Below are 16,490 nucleotides of genomic sequence, written 5' to 3' on the forward strand. Positions count from 1 at the left end.
TACACACTTTCAAATTTGCTTTCATACTTATAAACAACAGAAAGTATCAATTTACAATAAGAAATGAGAACGCCTTCCTGTGCAAGTGGCAAAAAAACAAGAACAATGATACAATGCACATACAGCCATAATGATGTGTTCCTCGGGTGAGCTTGATGGAAATTACTGACATACCTTGGGAAAGATTGAGCCCTTGCTAGTAAAGCCCCATAGCTGTCCACTTTGGTTACGGCCCCTGAAATACAAATATCAGTGTTTGAGTTATGCTGCCTTCAGTAGGAGATTGACACATGCCAAGATTGTCAGTGCTAAGATGACATTTACAGACAAGACCATGCTGAGTCAGTTTTTCCTCTGGAATTTATCATTTTTCTTGCATTCAGTGCATTCAGTCTAATCAGCTTCATCAGCACAGGTATGCTACCCATACACAGATTGGGTATGATCATCATTCCTAATGGTCAATATTTGTTAAACTGGGAAATCAGCATATCTGTAAGGGCTGACCCTGACCTGTAGATACACCTAGTGAGCCAAATAATCTGGAAAGAAAAATTGATTTTTTTTCAGTTGGTTGTTTTCGTTTCCTGCGAGGCATTTGGTTGTCCAATTTAGAGGCAACCTACAAACATGGAATATCAGTTTGTTTTGCTGCTTGGATGTTGTTTCCAATGTCCTCTGTTGTTGTTTGACGCCAATTTCAGATCTAGGGAAGCTTTATACACTTGAAGGATTATCCAGCGGATATATAGCTTCCATGAAACGCGTCGATATTCATAAGTATGAACTTTGTATGTCACTGTTTTTTGCTATGAGCACATTGGTTTTAATTAATCAAATATATGTATGGTTTTAACTATTTATGTATTGTTGATTATGTAATAAATAAAATATTTTGTCTATTTTCTGTAAACTAAATGGTACATCTATCCAGAGTATGTGCCTCAAAAGTCTCATTAAACTTGTTGCTTTTTTGCAAATTTGTATTTAGGGTTATGGCACTTTTTGTACTATAAACTAATAAGCTGGAAAACTTGCTATGAAATATGAAATCTGAAAAAGTTTTAGAATTCCATACATCTATACTTGTTCTATATCAGTGACTGTTTGGTGGGGCTATATATACCTTATTCCCCCACCAGGAAACTAGCCCTCTAGAAAGAAGGGAACAGCAATGGCAGCCAACATATTCTCTTAGGATTACAAAATGTCATGCTTGGCAAGTGGATGCATGCAATGGTTTGCAAAGATTGGGGACCACAGGTGTTCTAAAGGGGGCAAAAAGCAAGACCATATCAAATGCATATCAATGTCTGAAAACACAAACAAAATGTACAAAGTTCACACATAAAAATATGAATGTACAGATAGGTGCTAAATGCTAAATGTCTTCTGTTCCACCCTAATGAGAAATTACCAACATATGCATGGAAAGCATTATTGTCTTATTAAGGACACAGCAGGCCAACGGACCTAAAAAACCCAGTAAGATTTCACCAGTAGTTTTGAGTGGTTGTCTATCTTTTGAACTGTATGTAAACCAAACTAATATGAACTTTCTCATTTTATTTGTTTTGGCCTGTTATATATATTAAGGATTTGTTAGTTATTTATGTTCGAAAAGTGAAGATTTTGCTATAAATCTCTTTCTGTGCACATTTCCTCTGCAACACTGAATTCCTAAGTATTGTTGTAAAGCTCTATAAACTTTCCCAGTAAAAAAAGTTATGTTAATGGAGAGGGGAGGGGAATGGGTGATAGAAGAGGCAGCTAGGGTCAGTTTAATAGGAACACAGATAGCTACTGGGTCATGTTTTCTGCCCTGTCTAGAATATCTAGCCAGCATCATTAACAAAAAGGTAACCCAGCTGAAAGTGATCAGGCCAGGACACTCTCATCTCACAGGTGATATGAAGAAAGATGCAGGGCTTTGACCTCTGTGTCTTTTCAAAAATAAAAAAAAACAATTGTCTGCCATCCCTGATTACCAGCTAAGTATTCTTACCTTTTCTGAAGTGCGAGTCTATACCCTTCCATAATGGCACCTTCGGCAGTGCTTAAAATAATGGGCTCCCCCACAGCCAGGCAGATCTGTGGCATTGCTTTACTCAGGATCATGCCAGCCTAGTAGAAAGACATTAAATCTGTGAAAAGCACCAGAAAATGAAACATTCTGTCCTAATAAAGAGGTCATCATAGCTGAATAATCAAACCTATTAGAAGCTAAACACTATCCACAACTTAGTGGCCGATCCCTGTTTCCCGGCAGTGATCCTTTTTACAACCGCAGCACAATTTTCTGGTTCACTGCGCTGCGGAGAAGACCTCTGGTATTTCCACCCTGCTCTATCCTAGATGCGTCTCATGGGGTAATGATGCAGGTTCTATAACGTGTCACTTGCTGTACTCCTAACACCTCATTTTCCTTCCAACACGTACGTGCTGACAGAAGGCCGCTGAACCGAAAAGATTACAAAAACGCTGCCGCCTTGAAGATAATTAAGAAAAATTATACATATGTTTCCAGTGAGACTTGCCTGTAAAGTTGTTACAAAGGTTAAGAGGATTTGACACTGTGGGCAGGTCACTTATCCCGCAATGTGGCGGTTAATAATTTTAATATTACCTAATGCAAGTACTGCATTGCAAAATGTGAAATAATAACCATGATTTACTGCCTGGGAACAACAAGGGCAAAAGGGGAAAAGTGAACTGAGCTAGATGTGATAAAAGTTTTGTAATAAGAAAAAGGTTATGGTTGAGATTTTACAGGTCTGCTATAAGGGAGATTTAAAAACAGAAACTCCACTAATAGCTATTTGTATATAAAATAGAAACACAGAATAAAATCAATACAATTCCTCAAATAAAAAAGATTAAAAAAAATTTGTGTGTCTTTTAATTTGTTATGTTGTTATGTTTAAGCAGAATTTTCAATGGCATATTACAGCAATTACAGCATTACTTAAATTACATTTAAGTGAAATGTAATACCTGTAAAAGAGGAATACATTTGTTCAGTCATTCTCTCAATTTACACATACCTACACTATTGAGAAACTAGGCAGATGACAATCTTTGCAGTTTCTGTTCTCACCTGTAGACCTGAGAGGGGGAAGCAGAGGCTGTAACAGTGCCCAGAGCCCAGCCTCTGAGCGGTCTCGATGTAATAAATTATCAGTATGTCTTGAAAATTTTGAATTTCTTTGCAACAAGAATTTTTGGTCCTAATTGAATATTTTAGGCAAATATTGCAATGTTCTCCCCAGCCTTTTTTAGCTGGATGCACCCCCCAGCACTTTTCAGTAACCACTCTGTTTTTAGGTGATTACTGAAAAGTTGGGTTAGAATACAGGGGCTGCCACCCACCTACAGCAAGCAAGCTTAAAAAATTCTGGGGAGAACATTGTATTAGACATGGAGTGCAGACACCAGATAAGAAGGTTTTTGTCATCAAGCTCTGGGTGTTTTCTAACCTGTGGTTCTATCTTAAAAGAAGCAATTTTACCCTGTTTGGGCCAAGAAATTTTGTTTGTCCATTGGCCTATGCTAGTGGCCCATACAAATTGTATGCTAGATGTTTAGAGATGGCACATAAAGCTGAAAAATTGTAACAGAATAATGGATGTCGTCTGCCTGACTATGCCATGCAGTGCCCAGAAATGTATTTAAGCTGGGTGGGAAGAAATTATAGGTGGGTAGCAGCCCCTGTATTGTGACCTAGCTCTTCAGTAACCACCCAAATACAGCAGGGTGGTTGCTGAAAAGTGCAGGGTGGTGAACCTGGTTCAAAGGGGCTGGGGAGAACAGTGCTGTGTGACGGGTGTGAAAATCACAAGGCTTAAAAAACAGAACTGCAAACTTTGTCAAGTAAAGCATTACATATACATAACTCTGCATACAGTTGTTTGCCTAAAAATTTACGTCAATTCATTATCATTAAAAAACTTTTTTTAAGTGCCAACATATTTGGCAAAACTGTACAATAATTAAGAGGATGTAAATGACAGACAAAATACATACAGTGGGCCTGATTTATTAAAGCTCTCCAAGACTGAAGAGGATACACTTTTATCAGTGAAGCTGAACCTGAATGATCTAAAAACTTGGAATGGGTCTGCTCCAGAACTGTAAACTATTTCAAATAGCAAACGACTTTAAGAAATCCATGCCAGGTTTGCTGGATCACCTAAGTTCACTGTTGAAAGTGTATCTTCTCTAGCTTTGGAGAGCTTTAAAAAATCAGGCCTATTGACACGGTCCATTGGTGGATGAGAGGGCCATGCACAAATGAGTTTACAGTCTAAACTTGTATTAAATTCATTTACACATTTACATTCACATTGACACACTGGGTCCTCTTATCTGATGTTGGGAAGCCCTCTATGGTATACAATGCAGTGCTGACATCATCGCTGCTGTCTGCATCAATACATTGTGCAGGGTACCAAGGTGTGTCCAAGGCACCCTGTAATCACAATCACAAAGTGATGGGCCTATGTTCCTTTAGTAAATCAAAATGGTATAAAGTATGTCATGAAAACAAAATGGTTTTCTTCAATTTTATTAGTTATAAAGAGGAGGGGGCAGGTATTTAATAAATAATAGGAGCATATATAATTTTAATCTCTCCTCCTACACTTTGCTACTTTTCTCGCAATATTACAATCACCACCATACACCCCACATTTGCCTCTCCTACACATACTACCCACCATTAAACTTTTGGTCTCTGCAGTCCTCCACATTTGGTGTCTCTCTCTCTCTCTGTAATTTTCTCCTTTACAAAATGCCAGCTTTATACCTTTAATGCTAATCTCCTACACAAAATGTCAATCACCATTCCCTCTGCAAGTCTTTCTTGTGCATTCTGCCTACTATTTTATCCTCCCCACTCCTCTCCTGCAAATACTGCTCACTGTCATATGCTTCCTACTCCTCTCTTGCATGTTACCCACCGGCATACCTCCCCAGTTCTTGTTGGCACATATTACATGCCATCATACTCTCAACATTTCATCATTGCAAAGGGATGGTGCAAAAGTGAGCATCGACAGGTTATCTTAGAAAACCTAGGGGATTGTAGCACAGTGTTAAATGGTATTCTTCTTAAAACAATTCAAAAAGGAAAATATCACAATTTAAGATATATAACAAATATTAAAACAATACAATATTTCCCTTTTAAACAAGTAAGAATGGTTTAGAAGGCAGCTCACTGGAAGACGTGCCTTTAAATGGTGAGAATATAGTCTTCCAAAATACTCTGGGGTCGTGAAGTTTATTCAAGTAATAACATTTCAATAAATGACAGAGCAATAGCTCTGGATTGATATCTTACCCTTGTAATAAGCCAGATATTACAAGACAACAGTGCTGAAACAGGTTGATCAAGTTGACCTTTCTTCCCTGAATGACCCGGAGCTCTGCTTCTTTTTTCAAGCATTACTGATGGATGTAAAATCATTTGTTGGTCCACCTGAGGAAATATCATTATAAAAATGGTTACTTTGAAAGGAGATGTATCGTTATTAATTGTAACATGCTAAAGAAGAAGTTACTTTTTTACCAATTCCATGTTATCCAGCATTATATTATGCAAAATGTAACCAGAGCTTTCACACCATTTTGGTGCACCCTTCCTGTTTAAAGCACCTCCAAAATGTCATGAAATGACATTGTCATACTTGGGTAAAGGAAGGCATGGGGACAGAGGGGACATACCAGCTCACGGACATGTAAGCTCTTTCTTGGATTTTGGACATCCAAAGTGCTTTGAAAAGTAAATAAAGATGCTTAATAATCCAGGGGATATTAAACAGGAACATGTTCTTTATCCATTTAGGACAAATCAACAATTTCACTTTAAATTTTCCAAACTGAATGCTTATAATTACATTTTCCTTGCTCCTTGGGTACAGGAAGACATGTCAATGAAGTAAGCCTAATGTATATAAAGTCCATTACATATGGCAATACCCTAATTATGTATTCACATGGAAGCAGCCACACATAAGCTGCTGTATGTACACGTCAGATAATCAGCACATAAGATGAAGGATCAGACATGTGTACAGTGGTCTATGTAGAGATTAAAATGAAGACAGGAAAGCAGGGTTTTTTTGCGGCAAATCAAATTCAAATATATTATAATAGTATTAGTTTCAAACATACACATATATACAGTTAGGTATAATAAATTGGGACTATCCCATTTATGTCATGGGATTCCTGACCCTTCACCTAGACCAGGCATGTTCCAAGTCCGGCCCGGGAGCCAATTGCAGTCCGTGTTCAGATTTCCACCGGCCCCCAGCCTCTGTCAAAAATTAGTAAATTGCGTCCTGCCAGCACTGTTGACAGTATAAAATACACGTGTACAAAAATGCTTTTTTATATTTCAAAGAGTTGATCTACCTCCTTGCAATTATTGGCCCGCTACTTGGTGGGCATAATCGGCAGGACGGAGTCCCCATGTGTGCACAGGGAATCCCCTACATCATTATAGTGGGCCTGTGCTGTGCGGGACCCGCACAGACCACGCCCACACTAACCCTGGTTAGTGGTCTGCCCCCACACATTTTCACCTCACCATATCTGGCTTTTTTGCAAAAAGTTTGGACACCCCTGATCTAGACAGAGTATTCTCTAATATTCAAAAAAAATATATGGTTTAATATCGACGCATTTCGTCCATTCACTTTTTTAGTGGATGGTTAGAGACTATTAGTAGGACGGTACATTGAAATACAAAAAAATCAAGAAAAAAAACATTTTTCAGAGCATGTTTAAATGTAACTCATTGCAATCACACAAAAATTTACCCGAAATGAGGCGATTAATCACAATACGGGGGTCAGCTTTTTCTCCCCCGTTAACCCTTTGGTTTACTCTGTGTTTCAGTGAGCCATCATCCACGTTTTTTAGATGCTCATTTAGTCGCAGGGTAAGGGCAGTTAGGAAAAGGGCACCCAGATCCTCACATTTACTCCATGGACATTTCCTCATACAAGCTTACAGCCTCAACGTACAAACAGCACATGCTCAGGAATTCACAAATCCAGCGGACACTTCCGGTAACATTCACGACATCTCCATTCCTATATAAGGCGGGAGATGTCATTTTTTCAGTGTATACTCGGCTGCACATTTCATCCACCACCTAGCCACGCTTTGCATCCAACCTGAATCTGAGTAAGTTCATACCTAGACATTCTTTCCATTAAGGCTCTACGTTCTTTATCACTAAATACCCTACAAATTTTGCTTAATATTATTATCGTTTCATAGTCAATTGTGCAGACAAGTAACATATCCTATTTGAAATTGAATCACTTTTGAAGAACTTATATTAGAGCCTACATTTATTATTTATTTTGTATTTATCTTTTTTTTGATTATTTATTACCATTCTGTGGGATCATGAACCTACCACATTGAACTGTTCCAGGCATTTCTAATGAATATACCATATAATCACACAGCAACTAATTTTAGGATGATTTTAGATCCTTAGAAATCTATGTTTGGAACGCTAATCATTTCACATTGAGTAATCTGATTCTGGGCATGAACTACAGTGAAAACAGTAAGTCTAATGCAATACTTACCTCAGTACTTATGCCATATGTACATTTTACATCTACTTCCACTGTAATACAACCATGCACTTTATATAATTCTTTTACTTCATATCTTCAAATAATCATGGTACTATTATACTTTGGACACGATTAAATATTTCTGACATCTATAAAATTAGTTTATTTGACAATTTATTTCAGTTAGATTATTGTGTGATTGCAATGAGTTACATTTAAACATGCTCTGAAAAAAGTCTTTTCTTGCTTTTCTTGTATTTCAATGTACAGTCCTACTAACGTTCTCCAGCTCCTGAGGAAGCCAATGGGCGAAACGCTCCAGGTTTGAACCGTATTTCTTTTTCGAATATTAAAGATGACTCTGTCTAGGTAAAGGGTCAGGATTCCGATGACATAAATGGGATAGACACAATTTGATATACCTAACTGTATATATGTGTATGTTGGAAACTAATCACTAATATATTTGATTTTAATTTGACGCCAAAAAAACCCTGCTTACCTGTCTTCATTTTAATTTCTACATAGTCCTTTTCAGGGGGTCAGCTACCCTAAATATAAAATACACCCAGGACATGTGAACAGTGGTCCCCCAAATTTGTTCATCAATCCACTACAGGGGGCGCAAAAGTGAGCGCAATGCACGGAGGAGAGGGTTCTGCTCTCTTATCCTCCCCACTCCATCTCTTCATTGAACACAACAGCACTGTGTGTGTACAGTGCTCATTTGTTCATCTGGAAGCAATCATGAAAAATTGTTTCCATTGATTACATTTGATGTTTATCTAATGTATGTACGAAGCTTTAGATTACAGATTGCTCTGGTCAGTGTGGTCAAACTCTAGTGTTTATTAAAGGGGGGTTAGTAATACAATGTTAATGGATATCTATATCTTTTATTTAGATTTTAAAATGTGTGTTTGCTGAAAGCATGCAATACTTTCCCAGTAAGAGTGGTTATAAGATTCCCGACCTTCCATTCAATATACCAGCTTATCGTTTCTTTGATTACCTGGATTGTTATGGAAAAATCACACAGTGACAATCATGTTTGTGAACTGTGTAATATACTTATAACGTGCTACCATTATATTTTTACAAGAAAGTTAAATTTAATAGATATTTCTTTTATTCGCACACACCGATTAGGGAATTTACCTGAGTATTATGTCAATCTTCTATATAAAAGAAAAAAACAATTTATCACTAAATCATATTTTCGATACAAATGCAAGCTGTCACTTCTTAATCTACTTCGGGGAAAAGTTAGTTTATTTGTCATTTTGACTGGCAAAACTTTAAATGCGATTACAGTTTTGAATGACTGACAGCAGTGAATGAAGCAGTCACATTAGCAAACAAATCTAAACATTGATTTCTTTAGCACATATAATGCACCTTCTGTGCCTGAACACTGGAATTAAAACAATCTGAAGTCTATTCTTTTCCCAAACAATTAATGGAAATTTCCATTCCTTCTGTAATGCAAATAGATATAGAGTGCAAGCCCTGGAGAGGACTATATTATAACAGTGGCAACATATGTATACCCGGCACAAATTAAATGTATCAGCTTTAGATCAATGGGTAGATTCTTGAAACCTTTAAATCCAAACCCAATAGTAAGATTGGATTTTAACCCTCACTTAACAAATACAATTCAGTCAGAATCAATTATTTGTATCTGATCCCTGGAAGTATCTGCAGCCAATGACCTGTAAGGTTTTAGTCTGCTTAGGGAAACCATTCATCAAGACGTTTCTAATGCACAAAAACTAAAACTATTGTCTCTTGTCCACAATAGTAGAGCACCAAATCCCAAAGCTTATTTTGGAAATTGTTCTGAGAGTTTTCAATTCATAGTCCTGCATAAGTAATTTTTCAAATACTTTGTAGAGAATTTACAAGAAACACAACATGACCCAAAAATAGGAGACAGAAAGTTATGGGTTTGCTAAATACAGTTTGAAAAAAATATACATATATGGTATAAGACATAAATGTTTAGGGGGTAAAAAGAGTTTTCCTTGTTTTGTTAGTTCCTAAAACATTTTTCTGAGGTTTATATGTTTATGAAAATAAAGGAAGGGAAGAAAGAAGGAGTTGGGGAGTGGGGGGGGGGGGGGGCAAAAAAAGAGAGATGGGAGAGAGAAAGAGAGTGAAATAACGAGAAAGATAAAAAAGAGGAAAGAATAGAGAAAATACAAGAAGGGAGGAGAAATGGAGGATGAAAAGAAATGGAGTAAGGAGGAAAGATGGAAAGGGAGAGGAAGAGGGGGTGAGAGAGAGAAAGAAAGACAGAAAGAAAGAAAAAAAGAAAGAAAGAAAGAAAGAAAGGAAGGAAGAGAGAGAGAGAGAGAGAGAGAGAGAGAGAAAGGAAGGAAGGTAGAAAGAAAGAAAGGGTGAGAGAGAGAGCGAGAAAGAAAGAAAGAAAGAGGGTGAGATAGGGAGAGAGAAAGAAAGAAAGAAAGAAAGAAAGAAAGAAAGAAAGAAAGAAAGAAAGAAAGAAAGAAAGAAAGAAAGAAAGAAAGAAGGAGGGAGACGGAGAGAGAGAGGGAGAGAGAGAAAGAAAGATGATAGACAAAGCAGAAAAGTGAAGGAAAAACTATTGTTAATCTCTCTCCTTTTATAAAACACAGGGACCTATACAGGATATACAACCGAATCTTGGAACTTTAGCATGCCTTGATATGACAGGTTTCACCAGCTAGTTAATTGCATTGCTACCACCATTTGCTATTGGTAATAATGTGTATCTGTGGAGGGTGAAGAGGGCAAATGCTGCAAAAATAAATGAGCATTTCAGAATAAAATCCTGATTTGCCATGCACTGGATGTTTGTTGAAAAGTAATTAAGCATGGCGGGTTTCAATAGTTTTTATAGAGACCCATTGATATAAACTATCAATTTGCCCCTTTTGAAAATTGTAAGTATTCACTGCTAATTGTAAAAGCTAGTTTAGAATGTCAAAACATGTATGCTCAGATGAATCTAAAGCAATGATTGTCAAACGCGCATCTATTCAAACGCAAGTCTGAAAGTAGCTAACATAGATATGAACAGCAGATGCCATGTACAACAAATGCAAAGCTAAGCAGATCAAGGGTTAAGTCGTCACCTTGAAAACTCTGTTTATAGAGATGTCAGGTTCACTAGACTAGGTAAAAGTGACAATGAACAATTCCCTTCTGCTTGAGTAATGCTTCCAATTCAAAGCCTGAGGCTTCTCCTCATAAACACAGACCCAGAACTAAACAGTTTAGTCAATGTGCAATGAGGATACTTATAAATACAACTATATTTCAAATACACACATTTCAGCAAGATACATTTTGGGCTGATTTACCATTCGCTACATTGGACATTGTAAAAAGAATTGTAACAGAAGGGTAGCAGAGTTCTGATAAGTATCGTCATTCAATACTCAAGTTACTGCAATATCATATAATAATGCCTACTGCATGTATGACATTTGTAGCACTAAAATCCTGGTTAAATGAATAGGTTATTTATATATATATATATATATATATATATATATATATTTCTAATTTGCCTGCTACCAAAAAAAGAATTCTTCTTTTAAACAGCAATGAAGAATTACATAAGTTATTTATGGTTTGCATGGCAACTTTGGCAACCCTAGATTCAGAATAACTTTAAAGACCAAGAATTTAGGCATTATATGATACTCATTTGCAGCATAATTGTTCCAAGTCTGTGACCAAAAAGAACCTAGGAAATATATAGCCAGGAAACTATAATTTTAGGAAGAACAGCAATTGCTAATGGACTGCATTTTTTTCATTACAAAGTGTCCTTACCAGGCAAAGCCCCTTTGCCAACCATCTCATTTTCTGGTGAAACAGTAGTGCTTTTGGGTACCAGCCCATGATGTTCCTATGTGTGTTGAGATGGTGGAGGTAACTTAAATTTTTTATTTTGCAAGTATGGGTCTGATTTAAAAAAGCTCTCCAAGGCTTGAGAAGATACACTTTTATCAGTAAACTTGGATGATCCAGCAAACCTGGCATGTGCAAGAAAATGTTTTCATTTCTGGACCGGACCCATTTCTGGTTTGCTGGATAACCCAGCTTCACTGATGAAAGTGTATCCTCTCCAGGCTCTATGACTTTAGGTATACCTCTAATATTATAAATTTATATTTTTTTGTTACAACTGTATTATATATATTATATGTTACAACTGTTACAACTATATTATATGTTACAACTGTAAAATAATATGAAATACTTACCTTAGACTGCAGAAAAAGACTGTCTGTATCCACCACCTCTGAGAAGGACTGGAAACAAGTAGAGGTTACATTGTCTGGGAATCTTGAATGAAGATGCCATCTAAATAGGGAGGGAGGACATTTTTATAAGCTTATTTACTTGTAAATTGTTAGATTTTATTAAAAGCAATATCCTGCTATACTCACCTGTCCAGTTCTATCACAGGGTGCACCATCTTCTTCCCTTTTCTTTTCTTAATTGCAATCTTTGACCATTCTTTTGGCCATCAATTGTCCAGAGAGCACAGAAAGATGGGATCGCTGGGTATGTGGACAACAATTCATCGGAGTGATCAACAAGTGAAAATGATTATCACCTGACCCTTTCTGCAATAATAGCTGGTTTAATGCAAATTTTTATAAGTGGAACTTCAGTTTAATAATTTGGGAACTTTAGTTCTGCTTTAATAAATAAGGAAAAAAAGAGCATTTGTCTTTATTGTAACAAAGAATAGCATTAACTTGTTTTTTTTTTTTAATTTTGGACAGAGTAGGGAGGGGTTTGTTTCATCTTTCACTTGTTGGCACCACAGTTGAGCCTACAGAAGAAAGCTGCAATTCAGAGCAGGTCTGAAATGGCCCTTAGTAATTGTTGTGACCTTAGCACATAAGGAGTATTGCTGAAATAATTGGCCTAATTTATTAAAGCACTCCAAGACTAGAGAAGATAGCCTATCATAGGTGAACCTGGGTGATCCAGAAAACCCGGAATAAATATGGTACAGGATTAAAAACATTTGGCAACTAATAGCATATGATTTTTAGGATATCCATTCCTGGTTTGCTACATTACTTTTTGTCATGATAGTCTATCTTCTCCAGTCTTGGAAAGCTATAATAAATCAGGCCTATTATCTGGTAAAATAAATGGGGGACCTTCCAAAAAAAGGAAAACTAATACAACCACCACATCTAAGGACTGGTATGATGCAATATATACTTTTTCATTTTTAGGTTTAGCTTTACTTTAAGGTGTCCGTAGTGCACTAAAGAAAAACTAAAATGATATTTTCTTTGTGTATTTGTTACATATTTATATTTCTGCTTTCTGCTTTTGTTCTATAATGACAGATCCAATCTAATATAATTAGGTAAACAGCATGACATAAGGCTTCCACTGCGTGTGAGCACCGATGTCAAACACTGGCTAATATGGGATGAAAATCTACAGTTGGTCTTAGAGGTGCAAACATTCAAGAAATGATGGACAGATGTCTTAGCACCTGTTCTTCTTGGTGACAGTTCTACACATTTCCACACATTGTTATTGTTTTACGACAGCCCAGAAGTTTTGTGGCAACAAAAGGGAAATCTGTATATTATTGTTTTATTGTTTATGTAGTATGTAAAATGTTTTCAAATGTATATTAAAATTGATTTTTTGTTTATGTTTTCATTAACAGTGTTTTTTTAACCTCCCTAGAGGTAACCCCGAGTAAACCTATTGGAAGGTTAGTAAATAGAGCCTTACCTGATCCGCCGGCATCCCGCGCCGTCCAGCGCTACTATCTCCGTCTTCTTTTTTCTTCCTTCTTCCTGCTTCTGCATCCGATGAGACACCGGGGAGTTCCCGATAACGTCGGTGCGTGTACGTTGCCGGCGGGGCGGGAAACTCAAAATCCATTTGTATTGCATTCAATACAAAATAACTGTATTGAATGCAATACATTGGATTTTTATGTGTAAAAGCAGTACATTGTTTTCAAAAACATTTATTTTACAGTATATATAATAGTATGAGTATAATATGTATTTTTTTTTTTAAATATAGATTTTTTTATTTCAATTTATTGTTTTTACATGATTTTGTGTTTCAAACTTTATTACACTCATACTATCATATTGTACTGTAAAATAAATTTTCGTGAAAAACAATGTACCGCTTATAGACATATAAAACCGGAAAGAAATGAACCGCTAGGGAGGTTAAAATGGTGTATGTATTATATCATAATAACAAATCACTCATTATCTTTCACTTACATTTAGTCTTGCATTTCTCTTGATGAAATACCATTATACTTAGGGAATATTTATGAACAATTTTCTGTGTGAAAGAGGAGCACATAGCACCCTGTAGAATGTATTTTTTAGTACAAAGAGGTTTTTTTATTCTTTTGTGGGTAAACAAAATAGTAATTTGGCCAAATCAAATGTACTTGAAAAAAAAAGTCGTTATTGGCAAATACACTTTGGGTCTAGTGACAGGAGATGGTGGACTATCATGAAACGGGGGGAGAGTACTGTTGATAGCAGTGCAGTCTTAACATCCCATGTAAAGGAAGTATGTTCTTTGGACATTAACTCAAAAACAATTGATCACACCTATTCGCACAACAATTTCTAGAGTGACCAAATGAAAAGAAGGAATGTAAGGGTTGCATATGGGCCATTGGTCTACTGTATCTGGCCCTCCTGGTATAAGGTAAGTTATATGAAATGACACAGCTCCTATTAATGTGTGGCCCATAACTGTACATGAAACATGGATTCTTTACTTCTGGTGCCTACAGACACACGTCAACTAAAAAAATCCAGCATTTATTAAGGGAGAAAAGTTCAAATACTTTACCCGCTATATCCTTGGAAAGAAGTATCAGGATCTACAAAGGTTTTATAGATGACTATGTTCCCATGCTCTTCTGTACACATCACTTTGTCAAAGCTTAAATTAAGAATATTGTCAACAGGGTCCCTGGAAGAAATGAAGATTCAAGAGGATTAGACGCATTAAGAAACTAAAAGTCAACTTGTGTATTTATTATTACTATTATTAATATTAATAAGCTGTATTTTTAAAGTGCCAACATTTTACACAGTCATGTACATTAAATAGGGAGTGGAAATGACAGACAGATACAAACAATGACACCGGAGGACAGAACACTGCCTAGAAGAGTTTGAAATCTAAAGGATATTTGACGTGTTCATTTTTTCAAATTTTGGGAAACTCTGTTAAAAAAAACAAGACATTCTCAATTGATATCTGATTGATATGTTGATTTTGAACATCCAGCCAATATTATGTGAGCTGGAAATGATCCCCACCAGTCACTGGGCACTCTCCACCATTTACTAACACAGCTGAATTATATAGAATGTTGGATGTTCTGGTCTTTGGGCGCATGGTGTGATCAAGGAAAATAAGTGACAGTAGGGAAATATCAATTGTTTATCCAGTTGTTCACCCACCAACTAGTGTATGAATACATTGGACATATCCAAATTTGGCCTTTATCAAGGTGGTACGAGATGAATTCCAGGAAAAGGGTAGCAGAAGAACAGAAAGTCAGTACTAGGTCCATCCTGCAATCAATTAGACACCCACCTAAGCTAGGCAAAGAACCATAGGAATGACTTATCTTCCGAAAGGCAAAGAGCAACTGAATACACAACTTGTATGCACTCAAGCACTCCATGTGGTTGATATAGTAAAGCCCCAATATTAGATGATCATGTCCACTAATAAAACTTAATCATATTTCAACATTATCTAAAAAAACACAACTGATTCTGCTGCATTTTTGAGTCAGTTTATATACAGCCACAAATACCTTTCCAGGACAGCAGCCAGTATCCATATATTCAAAGGAAAACACATATTCTGGGGCTGTAGTGTGAGTAATAGGGCCATAATGACATTTTTACAAATGGCAGGTAATCCAATTCCAATAAATTCAAGAAGACTTTATTTGCAGCAATATATTCATCTATTCAGCTGATTTGAAACAATGTTATTGCTTCTTAAGGAATGTTATTCTAGGTCTGTGTCACTCAGATTGTACATTTTTCAATGTTTTGGGACTGCTACTTACAATAATGGCTCTGCCAATCAAAGCCAACAAAATCAAATCAGGTTACCTGGAAGGCAAATCTATTACCCCAGATGTGCCCAGTTCTTGTCTACTATAGGTTGACCTGTGAGATTGGGTATTATCTTGCTAAAAAATTCAGTTTGAAATTGTGTTCATGTACAATGTGACAACACAGCTATCAACATAATGCTTGCTGTCAGAATGTTCTCAAAAAAAACTAACAACTATAATCAGTATTATAAGTTCCTTCCCTGTCATTCTCAATCCATCATCCCAAGGTTTGCTCATAAATACAGTGCAACAATAACATTTTTACTATTTTTTTTTTAATTTTACTTTTGTGACGATCAAAGGAGCTTCCTTAATTTTCACATATTTCCAGTAAAAGCAAACGGGTGAAAAAAGTTTAATACTTGCCTTTATTTCCTTTATTAACCCTAAATTAGTCTTAACCAACATCCTCCACCCTTGTTTTCTTTTAGTATTTTGAACTTATTTTGTACCCTCTGTTACGTCTATAATTATAAGTCACATAGAAAGGAAAATAATGTTTGCAAGGGAACTGCCCCTGACAACCACTGTGACTAATGGGAATGTTACCCGCTTACCAGCTCAATCCTCAATCCAGCAACAAATGACTTAAAGTTATTACACAGAAAGCTAACCAACAAGGTTGCTCAAAATGTGATCTAACAAATGCCTAGATAAATATCAATATATATCAATATCTAACAATCAACAGGTATCTATATTCTGTTTGGTTTATCTATTTGTCT

The 16,490-nt window shown here is 36.3% G+C and overlaps 1 protein-coding gene across 3 annotated transcripts in view; it reads right to left on the bottom strand.

Annotated features, from left to right (window-relative positions):
- The window catches only part of DCDC1 (doublecortin domain containing 1), a 215,382-nt gene that overhangs the window by 62,054 nt on the left and 136,838 nt on the right, over nucleotides 1–16,490 (bottom strand). For all 3 annotated transcript variants that reach the window (XM_072421857.1, XM_072421856.1, XM_072421858.1), the window contains 5 exons: nucleotides 14,472–14,594; nucleotides 11,861–11,960; nucleotides 5,342–5,479; nucleotides 2,006–2,124; nucleotides 175–235 (listed from right to left, as the gene is read on the bottom strand). In XM_072421857.1, coding sequence (XP_072277958.1) covers nucleotides 175–235; nucleotides 2,006–2,124; nucleotides 5,342–5,479; nucleotides 11,861–11,960; nucleotides 14,472–14,594 — 541 coding nt within the window. The remainder of the gene's footprint in view (nucleotides 1–174; nucleotides 236–2,005; nucleotides 2,125–5,341; nucleotides 5,480–11,860; nucleotides 11,961–14,471; nucleotides 14,595–16,490) is intronic.

This window comes from Pyxicephalus adspersus, chromosome 9 (genome assembly GCF_032062135.1).
Source record: "Pyxicephalus adspersus chromosome 9, UCB_Pads_2.0, whole genome shotgun sequence".
NCBI lineage: Eukaryota > Metazoa > Chordata > Amphibia > Anura > Pyxicephalidae > Pyxicephalus > Pyxicephalus adspersus.